The sequence below is a fragment of the Mixophyes fleayi genome, chromosome 3, assembly GCF_038048845.1.
Source record: "Mixophyes fleayi isolate aMixFle1 chromosome 3, aMixFle1.hap1, whole genome shotgun sequence".
NCBI lineage: Eukaryota > Metazoa > Chordata > Amphibia > Anura > Limnodynastidae > Mixophyes > Mixophyes fleayi.
The window spans coordinates 343155683-343183484 of record NC_134404.1 but is presented as its reverse complement, the minus strand read 5'-3'; the positions used below and the strand labels follow the sequence as shown (position 1 = coordinate 343183484).

Sequence of the window (27802 nt, the reverse complement as noted above, 5' to 3'; positions counted from 1 at the left end):
TGCGGAATCTGTGGCGCTATATAAATAAATGATGATGATGATGAAGAATGTGTCTACAAGGATAGTAACCATTTGGTTCTTTCTCTATTTATACTGCTTTATCATTCTTATGTTGAAAAGAATTAAATGTATACAATATTGTTTCACTATATATATATATATATATACACACCACATTGATAATTTAATATCTGCTGCTTTAATTTTATCCCTACTAAAACAGTGACAGGCCGTGATGATGTTATCATCACGGCCCGACAGTGTCTGTCAGTGGAGGGGAGAAGACAGAGCAGAGAGGAGCAGCTTCATGCAGGTAAGTTAAAGAAATACATGGGGAGGGGAGGGGTGGGGAGGGGAGCTGAGGGGAGGGGTGGGGAGGGGAGCTGAGGGGAGGGAAGCGCAGCGGCGATTTTTAAAGGGGGGGGGCGGCGATTTTTAAAGGGGGGGGCGGCGATTTTCACACTGTGCCTAGGGCGCCAAGGACCCTAGCACCGGCGCTGACTGTATTCTATATTAGCCGTTTCTTTTTTTCTATCAGCCTGTTTTTGTTTTGCTTTTTGCATCAATTTAATTTATTTATTTTCCCCTGTACATTTGTTTCAGATTTTCTTGAGCCTGTCAGTCTTCCTTTGACAACTTATTGTGCCTTTTTATCGTTTTCTTTTTTGTACCCCAAACACCGCCTGATCCGTGGCTAAATTTACAATTATTGTTGAGTATTTGCTTCAGTTGTGAAACTTTGTCACCCCACTTCCTCCCCCGGCTTCCCCCACATACATTTCTCTGGTATTTTAGTCCCAGTCCGTTCCTTTTCCTTGTAGTCTGATTGCATAGTTTTCCTAACCTTAATGTGCCATTGTCTTGTTGGAATTGTAGTTAGATGAGCCTGTATTGTAAGACCTCTGAGCAACATACTGGTCCAACTAGGATATTTAAATATTAACAGAGGAAGACCAAGATGCTCTAAGGCACCAATTTAATAATTCAAAGGAAAGATAAAGAATTTTTAAATGATGCACCCTTAGACCACAAAAACAAAATATCGCTACTTTTATTCATACTTGCCAACTCTCCCGGAATGTCCGTGAGACTCCCGCATTTAGCATGAGTCTCACAGACTCCTGGGAGAGTATCTCCCGGATCTGGCCGGGCAGATTTAGATCCAAAATGCTGCGATTCACCGGGAATCGCGGCGTTTGGCCCCGTCCCCGCTGTCAAATAACGCCCCCTGCACGCCCACCTTCCCTGGCAGGCTCTGGGACCATACAAGTATGCTTTTATTGGATTTATTTAGTCGGTCTTTTTAATTCTAGAAAGTAAATTCATTAAAATATCCAAAGTATAAATATTAGTGGATTTGTACAACACTCAGGTATAGGTAGCAATTGTTTAGAAAAAAATGTCTGAGTTAGGACACATATAAGTTAATGTTTTTATAACAAAATAATATTATTCAAGATAGGACAATGCAGAGGCACAATTTGCTTAATTCAATTATGTCATTTGCACTTTGTTTTATAGGAGACAATGTCTGATTATACAAACAATTAGCCCCCCCTCTCCAGACAGTCTTTTGTTTGACATGATTAGTCTAGGAGACCCCCTGTCTCCAACCTATGAGGCTGGATGATGATTGGGCTGATCACCAGGAGGGACAAACCTGATACCCAGGCTGTGGTTACAAATACAATAAGGAACCAAAATGTTTGTGGATTATATATATTTATTTCTTAGTAGTAACATTTATACTCATTCAGAATGTATCCATGATGTAGCTGCTTTACCTTTATCTATCCTACTGCTTACTGTCCTGTGCTGATAGAGTCTTAGAGATATACTAGCTTACATTACTACTTGTCTGAGACACACACATATTATATATATTTGGCAGCACGGTGGCTCAGTGGTTAGCACTTCTGCCTCACAGCCTTGGGGTCATGAGTTCAATTCCCAACCATGGCCTTATCTGTGAGGAGTTTGTATGTTCTCCTCGTGTTTGCGTGGGTTTCCTCCCATACTCCAAAAACATACTGGTAGGTTAATTGGCTGCTATAAAAATTGTCCCTAGTCTCTCTCTCTCTCTCTCAGGGAATTTAGACTGTAAACCCCAATGGGGGCAGGAACTGATGTGAATGAGTTCTCTGTACAGCGCTGCGGAATCAGTGGTGCTATATAAATGATGATATATACACACACACACACACACACACACATACATATATATATATTACTACAGACGGCACACCGATAATCATTTACAGGGCTGCATACATAGATCATTTATTATTACACTGTGATGTTATTAAATGTATTCAGAGTTCCTCAACCGAATGCATTTTGATTTTCATTACAAGGTGAATGTTAAATATATTTTTGCTGCACAGGTTAATGCATCACGTGGGTAGATCCTCTAAATTATATCATTAGCAGCATTGACGTCATCAGTTATAAGCTGGACTGAGTTTGAGTAACTAAAGAGCAGGTAACTCAGCGAAGATTGTAAATGATTTAATCTGGTGACATACTGTAGTAGCGTAATAACGTATGTATTATACATGCCTTATATTGCTCTGATTTTACAAACGATTAAACCAATTTCATCCTAGCTGCCAAGGGTCCGCAAGATATCGGAAATATTGATCATCATGGGTATAAATAGGTTGGCTAGCACAGACTTAATAGGTGGTTGTCACATCACTCCGATAAGTTAAATCTCAGCTGGCTATATGTTTGTCTAGTTCCCTGGGAGGTGTGGCCATACAAGTACAGGGGGACAAGGTCATATTACCCGGGAGGGGTCTTATTACATCTTATTATAAGTGCTATTATTCCTGATTAAACACAGCCTCCTCTAACAGACTGCATATCATATGTGATCGGTGACCTTGTCCAAGTATCATTAAAGTTGTCTGATAACTGCACCTATTACAGTATATCTGTCAGGTCCGGCTGATTGGAGGGTTTATCCCGCTAAATAAAATGGAGACATTGTTGCAGTGTGTTATAGCTATTGTCTGAATTTCCTTTCCTCCTATAAATCTGTCTAGTCCTCCTTCTCCTATAGACTTATCAGCTTTTATTGTTATATGTAACACATTTCTGATTGACTAATAATATTATACTTGGAATAGAATCATATAACAAAAACATTTTAACTCACCAAATATAGAGATTAGGGTGATATGGGGACATTTTATTATATATGGTTTAATACATGTTGTTATAATGATTTATGGTAACAATCTAGTGCTCCCTATTACATTCTAATCACATCTTAGCAACACCATTTTCTTAAGGGAGCTGTTTCTCTATATCTAATTTGCAATAGGCAGTTTTTTGTTCTAATTCCCAATTGTGTTTGTTATAGATATCAGCATTGGAAGCTGCCGTTATTACATATAATATTTACAGCATTCGTATTGGTTTGTATTATAAAGCGTCAGCACAAAGTATCCTTATTCTGAGATTCAGGGTGATATATAGATGTTATAGAGTTACTCTATTATTAGGTACTGAAGTTTTATACACATGTCACAGGCAGCAATAGTCATCACTTATAAACTGGACTCATTTTTACATAGGTCACCTGATAAGATTAAGGAGATTCACACCTACAATATCCAGAGCTTCGCACATTTGTGCCCTTGTGTGATCTTTATGCTCCATAGTTAAATTTAGCCCGAGGTACATTCCCCATTATTCTAGCCACCAAAAGTCACGCTGGGTCATTTATTTTGACTTGGTTGGTATAACTCTCTGGTAAGGGGTACACAAATCTGTACCATACAGCTAGAACCTCATCTCTGACCCACCCAACACTCGTACCAAGATCTGGGCCTCACCGTATTAAGCAACGGCAGCAGAATCAGGCTGCTCCGGGTACAATTTTGGGTAGATGAGAAGGTGACGGTCACACGATCTATGTTAGCATGGATGGCCAAGATAGATCAGCGTTCAGATTTCTGACAATACACCCAGAGAGATTTAAGTTTATGGGTCAAAAGTTGGACAATAGTTATTTTGTGGATAGATATTTGCCTATAAGTTATGCTGTTACTTTGATAAGCTCAGTACATTTGTACATCAGTATATTGAGACAGGGGGAGGCTGTTAGAACAGTGTATCAGACTATCCCCTAGCTTGTACAGCTTCAAACGGTTCTTGAAATCCCACCAGTTTATAAAAGTCCTCTGCTTATCCATCTCACCATGTAGTATAACTCACCCGCTTAACCTCCATCTCTCCCCCTCTTACCCTCAGATCCCCTGACATCGACTCACCCCATGTGTCAACCGTTTGTCTGCGCCTTTCCCTTTAGAGTGTAAGCTCTAGTGAGCAGGGCCCTCTTCCCTCCTATTCTCATTACCTATAACCTTTGCTCACCAGCTACACTGCGCACCTCCTCCTGGGCTCTGCCCATTGACTGCGCCCCCATTGTCTTCAGTGGCTTTAAACCTGTTATTTTCGCCCACGCTAATGGGCACAGGTTTCAGCCTGCGCTGAATATACCCCGTACACCCCCGTAGCGTTGCTGAGAGTTGTAGTGTTATTTGTTTACTGTATTGTACTGTTACACCATGTACTGTCTTGTTGTTCTCCATCTGTACGGCGCTGTGGACCTCATGTGGTGCAATATAAATATCAAGTAATAATAATCATCATCAGTGGCACACTATTGGGATGATTGCTGCAGGGACCGTGAAGGTGTTTCAGAATTTTGGAGTACCAGTGGAAAAGGAAAAAACAAAGGCCAATTATGAAATTGTCATATCTAGAAATATATTTGGCACATTGGCAAGGTCATGAAGGTCACAGCGAGATGTTAATGGTGGCGGCTGTGGTGCAAGCTGGGGGGTCCTAGCGTTGGCAGAGAAGCACTGCTGTCAGCGGTCATGGGGATACCCCACCTTGAACTGCCCAATACCACCATTATGGGGGTCTTGTAAAAGGGGGATGGGATCTCCAAGGCCTGGAGGCTCCAGGGATGATATGAGGGAGATTTTCTCCTACACAGCAGCTTCCAGTCAGTAAGGAAATTGCAACTACCCACATTTAGTAGAAAATGGTTGAAAAAAGAGATAAATGCCTTAAATATCATTTCAAATATATCAGGTATGATCACTTTTACTTAACAATGATTATGTCTGTATTTAATGTGTAGGAAAATTAAGAATTACTAAAAAGATGCAGAGACGTCATCGTAGTGACTGCTATATAACACAGAGACCAGGAGAGGAACACAGCGCGCCGGTTAATGCTGCGCCACGGTCCGTGGTCTCCCATTGCCTGGTACGATCTGTACGACGACCAGAGTGTGCCAATTGGCTGTGTCTTCTGCACTTGGGCTACTAGGTGCTCAATGGATGAAGGAATGTCCCACTAAACTAAACTATAGGGGAGTCTACCTGTACACATCTGTAAAACAATGCAGAAAGCATGCCAGTGACCACTGTACAATCCCTACCAGTCACTAGTGTTGGGGCACCCCTATTCTCACTCTCTTTGGTGGTGCAGTCCAGCCCCCACCCACCTTCAGCTGTGATCAGATCTCCCGTCACTGTGATTACTAGGAGCCAATCAGTGTCTGTGTGAGGCTGTTCTGTGTTCCCATTGGCTATCTTGTGGGTGCCTGGGTGGAACCTGTCTATCATCCTGCACCTAATCTATGAACCAGCTCCTGTCCTGTCTCCCTGGCCCAACACAGCAGAAATGTTAGTTTGCACCACTGACATTTACCACTCATTTCAGAATTTTGCATTGAATATAGACCGAGAAAGAGAGTGGAAATAATGGTAAGATATTATAGCTTTGTGTTATCAGAAGCAATAGCTCATCAAGAATGATACAGGACATTGATTTCATAGTCTATACAGTATAATGCTATTACAGAGCTTGTGGACCCCTGTATGCTAACTGGCCAGTGTGCGTCCTTCCTAGTGTGTAATGTGTGTAACGAGGAGTGAACGTGTGTCCTTTATAATGTGCGTTTGTGTATAACGAGGAGTGAATGTGTATCTGCGATAGCGTGTCTAATTGTATAACAAGGAGTGACTGTGAACCCTTGTCAGAGTGTGTGTGTGTGTGTGTGTGTGAATAACAAGTAGTGCCCAGTGGGCTGCAGCAATTTGTAGCTATGCCCCATTCTCGATCCCGATGGGATGTGTCACTGATGTGCAGGCTTGTGGGGCTTCGTATACGCAACGTGCTCGGTGTGTAATCCCTGATGGAGGCCTCTCTGTGTGACTGAAATTACTGTATACATGTACTTTACATATTATAAAAGCTGTCATGCCCTTACCACAGCTATTACCCACCGGCTTACGTATTACCATGATTATTAGCGTTACTCACAATAAATAGAATGTACATAGCGAACATTTACAATACAAACCACCAGGTATGAAGGCGATAACTGGCCCTTTAAGTCATGAATGGGTTGTCTAGGAGAATCTTTCATTAGTAATATTCACACATATACGGAGATGATTCACTGGAGTCGGAGGTTACGGTCTAGTCAGCGACAGAGAGCGGAGCTTCTGTACTGACTATTATCTCTGCCATGACCTTATCTGTGTGGAGTTTGTATGTTCTCCCCGTGTTTGCGTGGGTTTCCTCCGGGTGCTCCGGTTTCCTCCCACACGCCCAAAAAATACTGGTAGGTTAATTGTCTGCTATCAAATTGACGTGTGTGTGTTAGGGAATTTAGACTGTAAGCTCTATTGGGGCAGGGCCTGATGTCAGTTCTCTCTACAGCGCTGTGGAATTAGCGGCACTATATAAATGAATGATGCTGGGTGAACACCCCGCAACGCGAGTATCCCACAGGTATAATGATCTGCTCTGTATAGCGGCCCTGTATACAGTGATGGGTGGTGAGACACTTACGACACCTAGTGGCTGCAGTGAGAGTAAGAGGAGTCTAAGGAATTATATCGCATTGCTAAAACATATCTAGCTGTGGGTATTTTGTATATAAATGTACAAATCGCTATATACCAAACCTGTTGTGTATTGTGAGGTGTTACACGTAATGACACATTCCCACAGCTGTACGTACCCCATGTATGAGGGGACTACATGAAACGCCCACTCATCACACTGAAAATAACACACGAAAAATATTATTCAGAACTGCATTTTAATTTAAAGAAATGTTCATAAAATGTTTGCATGATAAAATATAACTTCTGTAAACCACTTCTTATGTTACAAGGCACTTGTGTAGAGAATTATACTTCGCAAACTGAATTTTGCATTGATTATAGAGTAATAAAGACAATTTAAAAACCGGTGGGATACATCGCTTGGTCTCATCATAGGGAAAAGCTTATTAAGAATAATCTACAATATTTCTCCCCTAGTCTATTCAGCAGTCAGCGAACCCCTTTATTCTAGGGGCAATGTACAAAGAACGGATGAGGGGCCAGCGTGCTCCAGGTCAGACCCCTTAACATTTTATTTAAATAAAAAGCCACAGGGGTCGGCCCGCTAGAATGAGACCATGCGATTCCCTCCTATCAAGATTACCACAAATAATTATTTATGTACAATGATATCAAATAACGAAGCATTTACAACTCAAAACAACATTCATTCACTTTATACATCGGCAGCTTCCTAAGTTATAAAGTGGGAAGATATCGCACATTATACAATACAGCGGGGGCAGGTAACGCCGGACAAAGTATGCTGGGACTTGTAGTTCCACAGCCGCCGGTGCGCCAAAGATTGCCTGAACCTGCGTTACATTAACAGATACAGGAGGATGCAAAAAGTCTTCAGCGCATCAGCGATCTCTGAGCTCACAACGTATTTATAGTAAAGAAGATTTGACAGAGGTTGGACCGTGAGGCTCAGTGGGATCATATACAGGGTATAAGCAGGTTTGTGGTCACACAACCCAACAACAGGAATAATTATTATTATTATAACATGGAACAAACTTGCTGCATGACAATAATCAGCACCAGTCAGCAGATTATATTATCTATATGTAAAGTCTCACATGGACTTTTACCTGGAGATATTAAGAGAATTGCCCCACAGAAAGTTCCTTCAGTTAATTGATAATCATGAAGTTTAGAGTCATAAATCATTCTATCACCGTTGACAGTTGAAAGACAGAGTTTTACTTTCCTTGGCGTCAGATAATTCATCACGAGGGGGAATTCTAGAAAACTGGAGGTAATCTTAAAATAGTAGCCAGTTAATCCCATATTCTTAAAAACAAAAACAAAAAAACACCAATTAAATGATCCCCAAAAAGTGATGTCTGTTTTGTTTTGGTAATAAAATATGGATTTAAATTATTAAAGGGCGTTTACCTCTAATTTTCTCCCCCTGACCCCCTCCTATACATTGAACAGTGGTCTTATCTTATCAGGTAACGGACAATACAACCAGTATACAAATATAGACATAAATATATTGGGGCAGTCAGCCCCTCGTCAAAGCTCTTTTTACAAGATTCCACTTGTAGTCGCAGTAATCCCGTGTAAACACTAAACACCAAAGCAGAATGTAATAATACATCCTAACACAACCTATAACACACAAACCAGCCAGTGGCTCGATAGCTACACTGTGTCTTGTACTCTGCCACTCTTCATGCGGGTGCCATTGACAATCGCGGACCACACTGCAGCTTGGGGACGATTGTGCCACTATAAAGCAGGTCATACTGGGCATTGGACACCCATATTAAAATCACATCCAGAAAGTGGATATCACAATAAACAGACAGATACATTTACCCAATCATTGTGTGTAACAATAGGACACAATGGGCATTTAAATTGGTCTGAAAAGATGCAGTAACACAAGTGTCACAAATCTGTCTCGTGGGGGAGAAATGCTCCTTGGGGCCTATGCAGCAGTGACCTGAGGTTTGTTTTCTGAGCATGGAGATCCCTATGCTGCTAACACTGATGACTTCAGCACATTACAGCAGCTCTGGGCTGATTATCGGTTCTACAAAACAAGAGGCGGCAGGAAACAGAGGAGATAACATGGGCCGGAGTGCCCCAGATACCAGCCTGACGCCTGCAAAAAATAGTTACTCTCCTAAGTACACGTGTTCAGTGTGAAGCGAAACCATGGAGGGTGGAACTTCTGCCAGATTATATTTTCTATTCCAAAAACCAGGAACCAAATAAAATCTCCTCTATATCTGCACTAAGCGACACTCACTGACCCCCCAAAGCCTCCCATTCCCCCCAAGTCCCTGGCGCCTGTCACATGTAATACAGGAAATAATAGAAGAGAACTGAAAGTGCAGCAAAGAACAACAGGAAAAGGTTTCAGCAGGAAATCGGCTGCTAATTGAATATCACGTTTCACTGCTGGTTTCTTGCTCTTAAACAGGTCGGGTGGGTTTTAGCTGCATAATAGGTGACTGAAGGCCATCAATAGGGTGATCACCCTGTAAACACATACACTGACTTCAAGCTCCTGCTATCTACCTGCAAGGCTCCAGCTGGCGTGCTAACTACAAGTCCCAGCATTCCCTGCCAGGCATCAGCTGTGTTATATAACACTTCTCTGTAACTGTTATTGTGTGCTGAGATCTCTAGTTCAGGCATGGTATGCTAGGACTATGTGTTCCACCTTTGCTCTCTACCTGCCATGGTGTGCTGGGATTTGTAGTTCCACCTTTTCTCTCTAGCTGACAGCGCATGCTGGCACTTGTAATACCTAAACCACCTGGAGAGCTGCAGGTTCTCTTATACTTTGGTCTTAAATTACATTTAATAAACGTGCGCTGAGCATCTTGGTGGCATCTGCAGGAGCCGAAATGTAGCCAAATACATAGCGCAGAAATGTCACAACTACAGATATCAAATCTACGTTATATCCCCAGACAGGGGAGCTGAAAGGCCCAGAACGCTGGTTAGCAGTGCCGAGATCACCAAAACACTGACCCAAAAGTGTATAACCCAATAATAGCGCCAATTGGTGACTTTGGAGCGCGACCAGTATATACGTTACAGATTCCACATAACATTAATACTCGTTGCTCTGTACAACAACTGCTTTGTAGCCATTACCCATTAACACAGACATCAGTCTTCAAGACATCTGTTTGACTACATATATTTAAAGAATGTTTTAAACATAAGGGTGTATACAAGGAAATTGGATAATTGGGATGTGAAGCTGTGAGAGAACACTCGCATTAACAGATTATAGTTTGCAGTAGGTGATAAATATTTGGTCACAGACGACAGATTTTAATATTAAGCAATTTTCCGAGTAAGGAAATCACAGAACCAAAAACCAAAATAACGACCAACTAGTAATTCACTAACCCCCAAAGTGCAATGTGGTTAAAGGCCAGACAACATATAAAATAAAACTTAGAAACCTATAAAGGCGTAGCTGGGCATGATAATCCTAATAACATTTACACAATGAATGAAACAGCAGACACACGATAGAAGACATGGGGGGAGGGGGGGGGGGGGGTAGAGGACACGTCAGTACTTAAATAAACTTCAATTATTATGTCAGTATATTCACTGAAACTGACAATTTTTGTGACATCTTAATTGCATAAACACAACAAGTATGATATCAGCGCAGAGGCTTGGTGAAAGGAATGGATACATTGTATAACCAAATGCACTGCGGCCCCGTATTGTGCACATATGGTCGGGTGCAAAAGCCTAAGGCACTGAAGTGGCTTATAGAGCTGTAGGAATCTTTGGTTTGCCTATCATGTCATTTGGCCGTCAGCCAGAAGCGGTTACATAGAAGAGCAGGTATTATATTGTCAATAGCTAACACAAGTCACACATTAAGAGACTTTGAACGCAACGACCTACTTCCCCTGTTGCAATTGGAAAAGCAGAGTACAACTGGTAAAGCATGTTGTGCTTCTTACTACTGGCTGAGAGGAAGGAAATTATATCCAAAAGGCACCAAGACGAAGGCACGGTCTGCTTGACGCTCGTCAGATGGCACTTGTGCAATAAAAAAAAAGCAGCGATTCCAGGAAATGTCAGTTTCGATCTCTTGCATAGCTTGTAATACAATTATAAAATTCCTGAGTAAACAAATTTGGTCACAGTTCAGATTTTGGTCACCAGAAAGGGAGAATAAGTACACATCCATACTTTACAGCCTGGCATAAGACTGGCAAAGAGCGTGGTCTCTGATATCCCCCCAGCCACCATTCTTCATGGGTGGCGGATTCCGCACTTCTTGTTGCCTGGCGGCTACTATGAGGGTTTTTGGGAACAGTCGCCCGCTCAGTTCTCTCACCTTCCCACGTAAAGCTTGTGAAGCGGCATCAATGTTGGAGCAGGGTCCGGTGCGCCCACACATTCCTCCTTCCTGCTCCTTTGCTGGAAGAGTAAGGACCCGAGGCAGGTGGGCAGACAGAACCTTTAGTGGGTGAGCCAGACAAGTGGCAAAAACGTGCTGCAGGCTCCAATCCCAATTGTAATCATCGTAGGTGCAGAATTCTGCCATGCAGCCCATCAGCTGGTAGTAATGCTGTTTTGACATCGCTAATGCAGATCGATGCCTAGGTGCCACGAATCCACTCACTGCCACATGCTGAGGGTCTGATGAGGGCTCAGGCTCAGAAATACCACCAAGGCTGATCAGTTGGCAATCTTCCTCTTGGCACTGTTTTTGCATGAGCCTTAGCATGTGAAGCCAGTCTGGGAGCAAGTAGCTGCCCTCCTCCAGGAAGATGATATGGCCGCTGTGCCCAGTAATCTCACGCAGTCGCTCCCACGTGAAGTGCAGTTTCCACCACCAGTGGTGCTTGTCTTGGGTAAAGTACGCCTCTCGGTAATGTCCATGGATGTCAGGGTACTCCGCATTGGTGCAGCCTTTCAGAATAGCATATTCCTTCGCCAGGTCCCGTGGACAGTCTGCAGGGTCACTACCAGGAAATTCATCCGGATAAAAGCTCCGACTGTATGGGAAGTAGATTGGCAAAACCCGGCAAAAGTCTATAGATCGCATGGCTTCAGTGGTCTCCGCACACGGCCGCTCCATGCTCAGTACCAGCAAGAGACGCCCAGTGGCACCTGGTCCAGCAGTCAGCAGAGACTCCGCAAGCAGCTGCAGTCTAGAGCCGCTTCCCGGCCCCCCGCGCATCTGTACCACCACCAACAACTCCGGGGGAGTGGGAAACCGCTCAGCATTGAAGACCGGCTGCCGGAGGTTGTTGCGGTAAGCTGCCAGTCTCATCTGTAGAGGGGAACCCCGGGGCAGCTGGAAGCCAGAGGGATCCTTAATCTCATTGGGTGGCGATGTCACAGGTGGTGACCCATCCTGGCTGGAGGAGGTGAGCAGCAGCCAGGCACAGAAACTCATGCCAAGGAACAGCAATAAGCTGGCGATCTTCTTCTTGTGCAATGTCAGCCGCATGGCGGGTCCTGGGGGTAATGGAGCTTAACGCCCTCTGCCAATGTGTGTTATACCTGAAACGCCCCCGCCCCTTCCTCTCTCTATCCCTTATTGCCCCCTATATTCTCTTCTATCTACCTCCACAGCTCAGTCCCTTTATACCCCTCAAACACAAAATAACCTGATATAGCCTCCTATATCACCCCTGTCACACCTACAGGTCCTCTATATACCCCCTGGCACAGGCACAAGTCCCCTAATACCCCCTGGCACAGGCACAAGTCCCCTAATACCCCCTGGCACAGGCACAAGTCCCCTAATACAGGCACAAGTCTACTAATACCCCCCTGACACAGGTATAAAGTACACTAATACCCCCTGACACAGGTATAAAGTACACTAATACCCCCTGACACAGGTATAAAGTACACTAATACCCCCTGACACAGGTATAAAGTACACTAATACCCCCTGACACAGGTATAAAGTACACTAATACCCCCTGACACAGGTATAAAGTACACTAATACCCCCTGACACTGGCACAAGTCCCCTAGTTTCTCTATATATCTTCTCAAACCTCCTGATATAGACCCCTATATAGTCTTATACCCCCTGTCACTCATACATGTCCTCTATATGCCCCCTGACACAGGTATAAAGTACACTAATACCCCCTGACACCGGTGCAGCTCCTCTATATACCCCCTTACCCCCTTACCCCCAGCACCACAGCCCCCGCTCCCCGGCCGCTCAGGCTCTCACACACCGGCAGATGCTCGCGAACTCACTGACCAGACTTCACCCAGCCATAGTGTGCGTGACGTCAAGGTCCGCCAGCCAATAGGAGAACGCTGACGACGATAACCACAGGCAACCGCGCCCCATGGGGCGTGTCCGTCAGTAACTTCTGACCAATGGCAGCAGGAGGCCGCCGCGGCCATCTTTGTTGCAGGCAGGTCTGCCAGGTCCGGTCTGTACAGGTGCATCCTGTACCTGCCTCACTCTTGTAGGTGATTTACTGCTCCATCTCCATAGCAGACCAATGTTACTGCCAGGAAACACTCATGTGGAGGCTTTCATGTCTCCTGGTTATATCCAGGGTGTTTTATGTAACTTTCACATTTCTTCATAGCAGCTTGGAGGTAATATTTTTAATTTATGTGCATTATATAGGAAAATATACACTTTACACGCTTCTGCCTATAGTTACTTTTGCTAAATTAATGCAAAGCTAAAAATATTCTTCAAAGTATGCTCCACTACTTCTTTCTTTATAGCAATTGCCAGAATTGCAGTATATCACAGTAGGGCAGTAATTGATTTACACATTTACACTTATGTCTGTCAGAGACAAATCCCCATAAAGCAAAACTAAAACTTAACAACATAGAGGTAAGATGCTATTATCATTTTACTGGGAGCCAGTGGATTGTGTATCCAAACAGTTCAGGCAGGAAAAATGTAATTATGCTCTATAAATAGTAATTATATGCATCTAACCAAGGTCTGAGGCACAGGGCTGCCAAGAGGAATTCAGGGCCCCGGTACAACAACTTCATGTGTCCCCCTTATAGTTGAGCATGTAAAAAGAGTGTGTGTTCATACAATTGGGGCGTGATTAGCAGGTGAAAAGCAATAGACCACCCTCCTACAGAAAATAAACCTGCATTGCTGTGTACACAATTGACACAAGGGTGCAGTGCCCGCTCGCCGGAGCGTGACATATGGCCCAGGACTCCTGACCTTCAGGGCATCTAGCACCATAGTGTAGTATATAAAGAATGCAGTGTGTATATAAAGAGTTAACAATCTTGGCCTGCACCTTTCATTTGGCAGAACACTCACCAAAAATTGGGATTGTCCCACTAGAATCACAACATTTCACTCTTTCACCACCTGTGGCTGCTGGTGTCTTTAGTTGCGGCTTGTCTGGATCCTGGAATGTTGGGGGCCCTATTTGGGGGGGAAAAATGGATACATTTAGAAAATTCTAACCAGTTTCGGCGTTAAACCAATAGCACCCACGATTAATAATTAGGTCTTCCTCCAACCTTAAAATAATAGTATTCCCATTTAATATATAAATCTATTTCCCTCCCTACAAACAGCCCCAGCAATAAATTAATAGTATTTACAGTTCAGAAATATACCTATTTCCCGCAACCATCACTGCCATTAAATAATTCATAGTCACATTTAATAAAGAGACCTCGTTCTCCCCAAACTCACCTCCACATTTAATAGCCCCCAAATCACCCCATCTTAAATTAATAGTACCCACTATTAAATTGCCTCACCATCACCCTACAAACAAAATAGCACCCATTAATTAGCCACCACCTACCTTCCACACACATTACCACGAGCCCCCTGTGCCATCACACATACATTACTGTGCCCCTTCATCACCATGCTGTGCCCCCTTATGATCACACTGTGCCATCCTGCCTCCCCTCTCTCCTACATCACTGTGCCATTCTGCCCCCCCCCCCCGCTCCCCCTGTTTCCTTCATCACTCTGTGCCTCTGTTTACTTTCCCTTATCTCTGTTCCTTTACTTACCTTTGTATTGGCTTCTTTCATCTCTTCTCGTCTTCTGGGTCCTCACTGTGCCACTCCGCACTGAATGTCGGGCGTGACGTCACGTCCGACATTCATTACGTCACGCCCGACATTCAGTGCAAGCGGAGCAGAGAGAAAGGAGGAGGGACGCTGGCGCCGCGATCATGTGATGTGAGTATTTTTTTTTTAGTTTCCAGCTCCCCCACCAACAAAGGTGGTGAAGAAAATAGTGTTTAATTGAAAGCTCTTTGTCATTGATGAAAGCTGTATTGGGGCTGAATCAGCTACTTGCTTTCTGCCCCTTTTTATAAGCCATTTGGGGAATTATTGACTCCAGCAATCGGGTCATTATAGATGTCGCGTTGCAATAACTGTTTAAACTAATATATTAAATGAAGCGACTATTAGATGTTAATGGGACAAATGCTATTTGTGTATTCAAATAATGCTAATTTACCTAACAAAAAGGTCACATGGCTGAATTATTATTGTGTGTTTTGGTTGAACATTAGTGTCAGTAAGCTGGTAGAAATAAACCAGTCGAATGCTGTGCATGATATATAATTTTGCATGATTAAATATAGGTTATTTCCTGTAGCAGAGCCCGGTATGTACCCAGGAGGCCTCGTGTCCTCTTCAGCAGCTGGGGAGGTACTGTAGATATGGTGCTTAATCTGTATCACTAGTTAGAAGAATTCAATACACAAGATAAGAGAGTCACATCCCTGAATACTTTGTAAAAAACATGGGGGAAGGGGGGGCAGCCCTGGGACCGGGATGTGCTGAGTTGCATGTAGTAGATGTTTGGGAGGATGAGACTTACTGATTAGGGAGGGACAAGCCAGAATACAATGTGTGCAGTACAGCACATAATTATAACTCGCTGTTAATGTTGTCTCTCTTGGAGTATTAAAGTATTTTCAGTTTAAAACATGAATTTATAGATAGATCCCAACTGTCCTGATGTTGGTGGGACAGTCCCAAGTTGAGCGGACTGTCTCCCTGTCCCACCAGACAGGTCTTTTGTCCTGACCTCAGGGAATGTTGGACGGTATTTCTGGAAAAAATGCAAAATATATTCAGAAGGCCGAGAGAGTCTCTCCCGTCCCGGTTTCACTCTCTTATTTCCTCCTATTTGTCTTCAGAATATATCAAAGCAGACACTCCGAGAAGACAGTGCTATCAGGACTCATTACTCCTCAGTCCTCTTTGTGGCTTCATACACCAGTGGTCTCACAGTTCCACATCAGCAGATGGCCGGGGGTCTAAGCGCACCTTAGACCTCACTCACACAACTTTCTGGTGGTCTCTTATCTTACAGCCCACAGGCCACCAGAAAATATTTGTCTATTCCTTCATTTTGGTCGGGACTCTATAGCAGTCTGTGTGTGTCTGTGGGGACGGGGGATCTACTCCCCACTTATTAGATTTCTGTGTCAGTAAAACGAAAGGTTTCTTCATGGTGACTAATAAGAACCACCATGGTAAGTGTGGCCAGTAACAATGATTATCTTTCATTTATGAGACGTTATGCAGTGCCGTACATAGGAGGTTAGAACATACAAGAAAATGACAAATAGCATAAGTGCAAAAATAAATAAATGCAAACAACAAATTTACATACTTACATTTAAACCCACAAATTGACATAATTACATAAGGAAGTCACTAGGAGATTGAGCGAGAAACTGACTATTTAAACTATGTACTTTATGAAGAGGGTGGAGTTGTTCTGAGGTGGAGAAGCTCTTTAAGTGAGAAATATGATCATACCTATATCCAGTTTCATGTTGCTGGTTTCACAGAAACTATACAAGATATTGCTGGTAGCCCCTGATCCACACAAACCACTTTTATATTTACAGGGCCACAATCCAGATTCGTAGCCCCATATATCCATAGATTTCATACTCCACAATTCTGGCCTATGCCATGAAAATAGGGACTCTAGGGAGTAATGCCAGAGCAATTATTTTTCATCTTTCCAGCGATTTTTAAAACAAGAGAGAACATCAATTCAGAACATCAGAGGGACATTCTTTGTTCTCAGTAAGCAACGTACACTATCCCTCCGCTCGCAGAGACGTCAGAGATTGGAAGTCAATGTGTATTCCCCATGTATCATATTAAAGCCTGGTGTGTTCATAGACATGTTTTATATGTTCTGTGTAATCCACAGCGGGCCTGAACCATTACTGAAGGCAAAAGGGGTATGTGCTCAACAAGGAGCTGATGTGAAGAGACTTCTGGTGATGAATACGGGTCTAGGTCTATTTTAAACTAATTTCACATTGCTCCCTGTGTCCTCCAGAATCAAATTCAAATTACTCATCCTTACCTACAAAGCCCTCAACAACACTATACACCCCTTCATACATCCCAAATCTCATATCCAAACACTCTCCCTCCCACCCTCTTAGATCTACCTCTGACCTGCGTCTTGTCTCATCTCTGATAACCACCTCACTCCCGCCTACAAGACTTCTCCCGTGCTGCTCCCCACTTATGGAATTCCCTAATACGCTCAATCAGACTTTCCCGCAGCCTTCAAATCTTTAGACGCTCTTTAAAAGCCCATCTCTTTTTTAGAGGTGACCTTATCCCCGATAACACTACTCACACTAATGCACAGTCACAACTGTCCCAATCTCCACTCTGAGCCACTCTGTGAGTACTCCTCTTGTTTCAGCTGTGCCCTCTTCCCCTTAGAATGTAAGCTCTGTAATGAGCAGGGTCCTCCATACCCTTTGTTTTAATGTCTGCGTATATTTTGTCTGCCTTGTATGTCCCTGTTTTATGTATGTCCCTGGTTTCCCTACAGATCAGCTCTGCGGAGCACTGTAGCACATTACAAATGTATGATGATAGTAATAACTGTTGGGAAACAGATTTTCAGTTAGGAATCCTCGTCCTCTTCCCATAAAACTATTTCTGACACACAGCATTATCTTTGGCGCATCACACGGGCTGGGCTGTATTTCCACCCCAATAAAAGGAGGACGCCTCCTGACACTTCACAGGATCCATTACTGCACATGAGTAGAATAGCTGCACACTTTGTGTATTATTACACAGTTATTACTGGTGATCTCATTTATAAAAGGTTTTATAGTCGGGACACTTAGAGTCACTCCCTGGCTGTCTGCAATCACTAATGACACTGACTCCCTCTCTGTTCAGCTCTGCAGGTCTCCCATTACTGCGTTAGATTATAGGATATTAAGGATAGAAATCACTCGTCATTGTATTCTTGATACTTTGGAGTTGTTATAATCTCTACTTTTAGTAAAGTTCTTATATTTCTATACACTTTGTAAGTAAGTAAATCCAAGTTCAGCGTCCTCTACACAAGTTAGTGTTTTTGTAACAAATATCGGATCAGCAATTACAATTACATAAAAAAAACAATGTTTTATATGATGATGATGATGTTTTATCCTCTATAAGAAGAATTATACAGACAAATGTATCTATTTAATCCACTTATTTGTGAATTCAAACTAGTCCCAGCCAGACCAACAGACTGCAGCTTCATTGCACCGAGCTGACTCCTATCTAACCTCTGCTTATCTTACTTGGCTAATAAATGTCCTTTCTGCTCAAATATCCCCCTGACCTTTATTGATGGGAATCAGTAGTGGGTTGTTTTCTGTTGGGTGGAGGGGAGGCGTGGGGGAGGAAGGGAGGGTGTTGATTTGAGCTCCAGACTGATAACATGGAAATGATACAAAAGATTTTGTACAAAATGTACATTTTACAGAAAATCATAAGAATATCTGAAATATGTTGCTTATTAATAGAGATGAGCAAAAATTTAAAGATTGTTGCGCAATATATTCTCTAGCGGAATTTGGCTCTCAGTCCAACTCCAGCCCAAACCCCACCACCCAGCAAAATACGTTTACTTTCTGTTTATAGGCTATACATTGTGTGAAATGTGGATACACAAATACATTGCAGAATGGCATAAACTGTAACTGTCCATAAATCTGAGGTTGCAGTAGGTACATTAGTGTTGTACTGACCTCCGCTCATACTACTGTCCCATAAACAATACTGACTATATGTGCGGAAAAAGGAGGAATAAGTGAATAAAAGTGTGTTCTCTGATAAGTAAGGCTGCGTACACGATACAGAAATATTTCCCGATGCGATATCCTTAACGATTTTACCAACAGCTGAAAGTCCTGATCAGCAGCCGATCCATGTGTACACACTGTCACGAATTAGTCCTGTTTACACCACTCAGCGGTACCATCTCACTGTACATCTTCCTTTTGGTCGTATGCAGCATTCTATCCTAGGATAAGTGTGACTTCTGTCTGCTGCCATCTTGGGACATTTGCTAAACATCCTGCTAAGTTTGAACACCTGGGGGTAAATGTATTAACCTCCGGTTTCTTCAACTTCCGCAAGTTCGAAGTCTCCCTTTACAAGGCAGCGCCGCTTTAAATTTAAGCGCCGAAGATGCCGAACTCGCGGGAGTTGAAGAAACCGGATGTTAATACATTTACCCCCTAATCTCATCCACCAATTGGCTTCCTTTGCAGACTATTAGAGTCCTCTCCTACACTCAGCAAATTGCCAGTGCAACACGTTCCTTGTTCCTTCCTGGTTCCAGATTACCACAGGTGTTGTTTCAATCTGCCTGCTGTATACAGATTTCTACCATCAACCCTTCATGGGAATTCAGCTTTACCCTGTTTGCTGTTATATGGATTTCTACCATTAACCCCTTGTTTGACTTCAGCTTCATTCTGCCTGCTGAAATAAAGACTTTGCTTATTTATTCTTCGTGTGGATTTACCTTCATTCTATCTGCTTGTGTACAGATTCCAGCTGTTACCTTCTGTGTGGATCCTGCTCTCATCAATCTATTCCTGTCTCTCCTACTGGCTAACGGGGTAGTAGGTTGTTATTCTGAGTCATCCACCTTCTGGAGCCATTTCTGTGTCTCAGGCTACTGACTTCCAATTCCAGGTTCTGAGTTGTCCGGGGCCAGTTCCAGGCTTATTCTGTTCAGGAGGTTGCCACCCCCTGTATATCCTCTGCCCGAGTTCTGAGCCGGAAACACTCTAATCACATCTATTAATATGAGTGGAGGTGGCTGAGGTAGAAAGAGAAACTCTACCAAATATATATATATATATTAGATATTGATTGTAGAAACATGGAAGTTAATTTGTTGTATTCAACGTAAGAGCTTCTCACTTCCTGAGCGTTCTGTACTGACTTCAATCCCACAATGCAACATTCATTAGTCTAAGCGGCACTAGCCTGACCCAACCAGACATCTACCCCTATATCAACTTTATCTTCTCTGCATAAAGAGGGTCACCTATATCTCCTCTGCATAAAGAGGGTCACCTATATCTTCTGTACATAAAGAGGGTCACCTATATCTTCTGTACATAGAGGGTCACCTATATCCTTTGCATAAAGAGGGTCAAATATATCTTCTGTACATAAAGAGGGTTGCCTATATCTTCTGTACAGAGGGTCACCTATATCTGCTGTGCATAAAGAGGGTCACCTATCTCTCCTCTGCATAAAGAGGGTCACCTATATCTTCTCTGCATAAAGAGGGTCACCTATATGTTCTGTACATAAAGAGGGTCACCTATATCTTCTGTACATAGAGGGTCACCTATATCTTCTGTACATAGAGGGTCACCTGTATCCTTTGCATAAAGAGGGTCACCTATATCTTCTGTACATAAAGAGGGTCACCTATATCTTCTGTACATAGAGGGTCACCTATCTCTCCTCTGCATAAAAAGGGTCACCTATATCTTCAGTACATAAAGAGGGTCACCTATATCTTCTGTACATAAAGAGGGTCACCTATATCTTCTGTGCATAAAGAGGGTCACCTATCTCTCCTCTGCATAAAGAGGGTCACCTATATCTTCTGTGCATAAAGAGGGTCACCTATCTCTCCTCTGCATAAAGAGGGTCACCTATATCTTCAGTACATAAAGAGGGTCACCTATATCTCCTCTGCATAGAGGGTCACCTATATCTTCTCTGCATAAAGAGGGTCACCTATATCCTCTGTACATAAAGAGGGTCACCTATATCATCTGTACATAAAGAGGGTCACCTATATCTTCTGTATATAAAGAGGGTCATCTATATCTTCTGTATATAAAGAGGATGTAATGTTGCGTATTCTCACAAGGAAATTATGCCCAATTTACGCTCCGATATGAATCCATAGTGTCAGCAGTAATCAGTCAGTGTATCGCCCACAAATATACGCAAAAACCCTTTTACCTGTTATATCTGATAGATTATTACTAGTATAACTTCTGTCCGATCAAATCACTGTTTTTCTAAATGAGGAAATTGACTTTCATAATAAAAATGTTGCAATAATAAGCAGATGATGTGAAATAATGCCCAGTGTGTTATACCACAATGTGATTTAGAGGAGTCTCATACATACTGCTATAATACTGGCCCCATCACTAAATCTCAACACTTAAATTGCTTCGATCAGCTGATCAGCCCATACGTGTCTGTTTTCAGTATGAGCCGAACTGTATCTTATATCATACTTGCCAACTTTTCCTCGTTGGCTTCAGGGAGATCACCCCTATTTCAGGGAGTCTCCCGGACATTCAGGGACAGTTGGCAAGTATGACTTATATAACTGTATCACATATAGCTATATCTTAGGCTGGGTACACACAACAGTGTTTTCAGCAGATTATCGGGCCAATCACATGATAAACGACTGTTCGGCCCGATATCGTATTAGTGTGTACTCTCCAACAATGGACGATTATCGTTCCAAAGCTCATCGTATCGTTTCATTTTATAAACGGACTAAAAATCTCGTTCAACGATGAAACGTTGTCGTTCCAATCCTACAGTGGGTCTGCACTCAGGACCGGCAGTGTCCATAGATCTCTATGCAGTGTCTGCACTCAGGACCGGCAGTGTCCACAGATCTCTATGCAGTGTGTATGTACTCAGGACCGGCAGTGTACATAGATCTCTATGCAGTGTGTCTGCACTCAGGACCGGCAGTGTCCACAGATCTCTATGCAGTGTCTGCACTCAGGGCCGGCAGTGTCCATAGATCTCTATGCAGTGTCTGCACTCAGGACCGGCAGTGTCCACAGATCTCTATGCAGTGTCTGCACTCAGGACCGGCAGTGTCCATAGATCTCTATGCAGTGTCTGCACTCAGGACCGGCAGTGTCCACAGATCTCTATGCAGTGTGTATGCACTCAGGACCGGCAGTGTACATAGATCTCTATGCAGTGTCTGCACTCAGGACCAGCAGTGTCCACAGATCTCTATGCAGTGTCTGCACTCAGGACCGGCAGTGTCCATAGATCTCTATGCAGTGTGTCTGCACTCAGGACCGGCAGTGTCCATAGATCTCTATGCAGTGTCTGCACTCAGGACCGGCAGTGTCCATAGATCTCTATGCAGTGTCTGCACTCAGGACCGGCAGTGTCCACAGATCTCTATGCAGTGTCTGCACTCAGGACCGGCAGTGTCCATAGATCTCTATGCAGTGTCTGCACTCAGGACCGGCAGTGTCCATAGATCTCTATGCAGTGTCTGCACTCAGGACCGGCAGTGTCCACAGATCTCTATGCAGTGTGTATGCACTCAGGACCGGCAGTGTCCACAGATCTCTATGCAGTGTGTATGCACTCAGGACCGGCAGTGTCCACAGATCTCTATGCAGTGTGTCTGCACTCAGGACCGGCAGTGTCCATAGATCTCTATGCAGTGTCTGCACTCAGGACCGGCAGTGTCCACAGATCTCTATGCAGTGTCTGCACTCAGGACCGACAGTGTCCATAGATCTCTATGCAGTGTGCAGAGTCACCATCTATTCAGCTGATGGCTATGACAGATGAAGAGCACATATCTGACGGTACAATTTGTAAAACATGTATCGTGTGTTCACATGAATCGGCTGCTGATCGGGACTTTTCGGGTCATTGGTAAATTCGTTAAGGTAGTGTGTACCCAGCCTTACATATGGCTATATCTTGTATAACTATATCAGATAACCATATTTATCTTCTAGATAATTATATCTTTGAGACACTCTAGGGACAGAAACAATTGTACTTTTTTACAAACATCACAGTAAATACACAGTCAAATATTTAATTGTAAGAACTACAAACAATAAACCTTTGTCTATTATCTCCAGAATCTTCTCCTGTCTCTACCTGGACAATGTAACCTCCTAAGTGTGGATGTCTCTGCTTAATCTACTTCTCTATCTTATTCCCTTGTGACATAGGGCCTCATTCATTAGGAAAGTTAAGCAAACAATTGAGTAAATTTTCTTACTCAAGTTTTCTGGACAAAACCATGTTACAATACAAGGGGTGCAAATTAGTTTATTATTTTGCACATAAGTTAAATACTGGCTGTTTTTTCATGTAGCACACAAATACTTTACAGCTTATTTGTACACTGAAATTTAAAGTTGATCTAGGACATGCCCTACCCCAACTATAAATCTGACATCACATTTAACATTTACCTCCCTCTCCAATGCAACATGGTTTTTCCTTATTTATTTACTTTTGCTTAACTTTCCTTAATGAATGAGGCCCATAATCACTAACCCCAATCACAGCTCACAATGTTTCCTAATCTGTTCTATTTACTTTACTTCAATGGTGTTACTGTTCAAACTACACTAATCCTTCACACCCCTCAGAGCAGGATTAAGGCTTCGGACGCACTTGAGACAGAGCGGCCCCTATGGTCTACAATTAAGAGCACCCCGCCATCATTCAGGGAGAGATATTTATTTACTAACCCAGTTTTAAGCCACACTGAATATACTAAACTATTAGACCCCTCGATGATCTAAATGAATTATAGTGCCAGGGCCTGATTAAAATATATGAGAATATTTAGTAAAGGCTGAAGACAATGAGTCATCCTGGGGCGGGTGCTTGAGGATCAACCAGTAGGAGAGACAGGCACAGGTGATTCTGATTATAATTAAAAAGAAATGAGTGACAGACTTTGCTGGGACCGTTTTAATAAGCCAAGTGTATAAGCTTAGTTTCAAAAACATAAAGATTGGGGAAGGCCAATTGGGGAAGGAATCCGGATTTTAAATGAAGGATAAAATGGTTTTTACCTAACGCATAATTGCCTGGTGTGGAAGGTGAGGGGGCTCTCTATAAGCATATTAGCCTAGGGTGGTCAGAACCCTTAATCTACCCCTGGTCTGGGGGGCCACATAAGAGAGGGGGCTCTGACACCCCTTTATCTATATTGCCCCCCAATCCAGCTCTCGCCCCCATCTCTCATTAATATAATTCTATTCAATACATTATATGCACCGTCCAGTAACCCACTGCGCTTATTGTCTCATTTCCCCCTCCCTTTAGAGTGTAAGCTCCTATGGGCAGGGTCCTCTACCCTGTCTCCTGTCTGTCCACTCTCCGTCTTCCTCGCTTCTCCGTCATGGTGGTGGCTGTATTGCTTCTGTATGCTGTCTTGTATCCATACATTTATTTCTCTGCCTCTCTGTGCCTATGTGCGCTTCCTGTTCTTGGGAATTTTTTCTTTTGCACGATTTGTTATGCAAATTGTTCATTTATTGCTGCTTGTCTAACTAGGTATAATATATTCATTGTTTCATGTGTAAATGTGTACTCTCTTCATCCTCCTATGTACAGCGTTGAAGAAACTTTGTGGTGGTTTAGAAATAGAAAGATAATAATTGCTGCTTAAGAGTAGTATCATAGCTATATATGTATTTTCCTAGGTTCCTAGTGAATGGATAGGCTGCATTCTTAGTGATGTCACTGGTTCCTAGTGACTGGATAGGCTGCACTCTCAGTGATGGATTACCCTATTGCCATCCTCTACACAGCTAACACAAGACAACAACCTTCTGACCAACATTGCAACACACACAACCCACTCAGTACTTTTACCTTTGCAGTCTGGCTGGTCCATTGTGTAATATGATGTAGCACATGCCCTTGTGTTTCTAACTCCCATTGTCCTATAGATTGTAAGCTTTCGAGCAGGGTTCTCTTACCTCTCTGTCTGTATGTGTTATCCAGTATTGTATTATTAATGTTTGTTCCCAATTGTAAAGCGCTACGGAATTTGCTGGCGCTATATAAATAAATGTTGATGATGATGTCACTGGTTCCTAGTGACTGGATAGGCTGCACTCTCAGTGATGTCACTGGTTCCTACAGACTGGATAGGCTGCATGCTCAGTGATGTCACTGGTTCCTAGTGACTGGATAGGCTGCATTCTCAGTGATGTCACTGGTTCCTAGTGACTGGATAGGCTGCATTCTCAGTGATGTCACTGGTTCCTAGTGACTTGATAGGCTGCACTCTCAGTGATGTCACTGGTTCCTAGTGACTGGATAGGCTGCATTCTCAGTGATGTCACTGGTTCCTAGTGACTGGATAGGCTGCATTCTCAGTGATGTCACTGGTTCCTAGTGACTGGATAGGCTGCATTCTCAGTGATGTCACTGGTTCCTAGTGACTGGATAGGCTGCATTCTCAGTGATGTCACTGGCTCCTAGTGACTGGATAGGCTGCATTCTCAGTGATGTCGCTGGACACCGCTGCATCAGATATTTGGCACAGCCTCATCCGATTAAGTATTTTTATTTTCTGGGCCCTGGCCGGGCCGCAAAAACTGTGCATTTGAGCTTCATGAGGCTCGCGGGCTACGAGTTTGATATCCCTAGTCTACATGTTCAGAAGGTCGACATGTAAAATCAGTGAACCCCATGTTTTTGATCCTCCAATTTATCTAGTGCCAGCCTAGCCTGGCAGTACACTAGTGTTGGTTAAACTGCTTGGGGGATGGGAGGACACGTCCTTTTTTAACGTATTGCCGTTTTAAATTTCCTTTATGTCGACATTTTGACTGTTCACTTTACAACCCTGTGTTCATTTTACATGTCGACATTTTAACTGTGTCGATCTTCTGAACATGTAGACATTTTGGTGCAGACATTTTCACAGTAGAAATTTTCAACTGACTTTTCATACCCAACTCATTCTCCACCATAGCAAAAGTCATTTTCTCTGTCCAAGAATTCAAAGAAGGCAACACAAAGATAAGGTTCAAGAAAGGACCAATATAAAAAAACAAATCAATCTAACCATTTAAACTATAGATGTTTTTTAAAATGTACCAGTCCCCACAATGGTAGAAATATTGTGGGTGGAACTAACATTCATGACACATCCTCTCCTCGCTAGAAGCTGGAACATCACTGAGGCACAAAGTACTTTTTATGTACGGCGCTGTACTCTGACCAGCGCAGTCTAGATCAACACATCTCAACCACACACAGAAGCGCATCACACATATCTTTAGCGCCACAAAATGCCAAATAGCTTCCTTCTGAAAAACCCAGAACCTCCCTCACTTCTGTCCATTATTAATCGCGGATGGCTGCTCTATCAAATGGAATTTATCTCGAGGATCCTGCACCTCACACCCAAGAAATCTGCCAGCGTTTGGAGTCCTTCGATTGAGCACTACGGGACCCCTCCTCCCTTTAGTGACTTGATGTCTCATCTTCTCTCGTTCTTTTCTTGGAGTAGTGATTCCCCTCCCCCAATCTCTCATCAAAAGTCATCTTCAGACTTTAGTTATTTCTCTCCTTTTACCATGTGTAAAATTCTGTTGAGCGATCCGATTGGTTTATGCACTGTTCTTGTGATATAAGTCCTCACTTACATTTCCGGTTTACCCCTCTTTTTTTGAGTCTGTACCCTCCCCATTTTTGATACGTTTACTTTACGGTGCGGTTGTGGGACTTTTGCGTTTAAACCCATCTCTCTTCCCATCTGCCTATTACAAAGTTTTATCTTCTCGCTGTCTTACAGGTTTTATCATTCGTTACTGTTGCGCATCATGTTTAGCCAACAATGTCATTGTTCCACTATTAACAAGGATTAGACTCATGGGCACCGTCTCCACAGGGAATCACCAGTTCCCAGAGGAGGACATCTAGAGAATAGGTCTTATCACCTGTCATAGTCTGACCACCTTTAGCCCCACCACCTTTGGAATATAACCTGTGATTTGGCAGTGTCCCTGGCTTGGTGACTAGAAACTGCGCTTCCATCCTAGGTACAGTCTGTGACCGTGATTCGATAGGACTCAGGGCTTTGAGACTTTGCGTATCTGACAAAATTGGAAAAGCTTTGCACTGGCCCCACCTTGCGGTAGAGGGGCAACTATGAGGCAGAATGTCGGAGATCCTTGGGATAGTCATCAGAAGACCCTGTGAGTGTGCGCTTTCCCCCTGGTGAACTGTATATGTACATTAACGGCACGGTCGTGACCGAAGTTGTGGTTTTGGTTGCAGCTCCCCACCTCGGTGATTTCCGTGAAGCCAATACAGTCCTCACAACTACAAAAGTGAAAGGGCCATCATGATATACAGACAGTGTTGCATACTAAGGACTCAATCTGTTAATTCATGGTAAGACACTGCAATCCACTCCTAAATATGGATTTATGGATATCTGAAGGAGCGCCCTGTGCTATCCAGCTGCCGTCTCATATGATGCAGCGTACCATCAATATCTCGCTGCGTCAGTGACAGCTACGCTATGAGTGGAAGTCTGTTGTCCTCAGGGGACCTTTGTACGGACAGAGATGGCGTCCCGTGCAGAACTCGAGAGCTGCAGGAAAACATCTTGCCGATATATAACAGATGGAGAATAAAAGGGGATGTTGAGAGCCGTACTGAGATTAACAGTTGTCAGGTTAATAATAAAAAATAGTTAAAGACACATAATAAAAGCACCCATAGGAGACAAAGTTTACAAAACAGCAAAATAATTATGTTTTTATGAACAAAAACACATTATTCAG

The 27802-nt window shown here is 43.1% G+C and overlaps 2 protein-coding genes across 2 annotated transcripts in view; both read right to left on the bottom strand.

Moving 5' to 3' along the window:
- LOC142145009 (uncharacterized) overlaps positions 1 to 14758 on the bottom strand; it is a 34087-nt gene extending 19329 nt beyond the window's left edge. The window contains exons 1-2 of the mRNA XM_075204440.1: positions 14711 to 14758; positions 14212 to 14319 (exon numbers count right to left, since the gene is read on the bottom strand). The gene's annotated coding sequence lies outside the window, so the exon portion shown is untranslated. The remainder of the gene's footprint in view (positions 1 to 14211; positions 14320 to 14710) is intronic.
- Positions 10273 to 13076, bottom strand: LOC142145008 (alpha-1,6-mannosyl-glycoprotein 2-beta-N-acetylglucosaminyltransferase-like). Its single transcript, XM_075204438.1, has 2 exons — positions 13030 to 13076; positions 10273 to 12998 (listed from the first exon to the last, which is right to left on the bottom strand). The coding sequence occupies exon 2, from the start codon at positions 12382 to 12384 to the stop codon at positions 11116 to 11118; it is 1269 nt and encodes a 422-aa protein (XP_075060539.1). The 5' UTR covers positions 12385 to 12998; positions 13030 to 13076; the 3' UTR covers positions 10273 to 11115.
- Positions 14759 to 27802: the final 13044 nt, after the last annotated feature.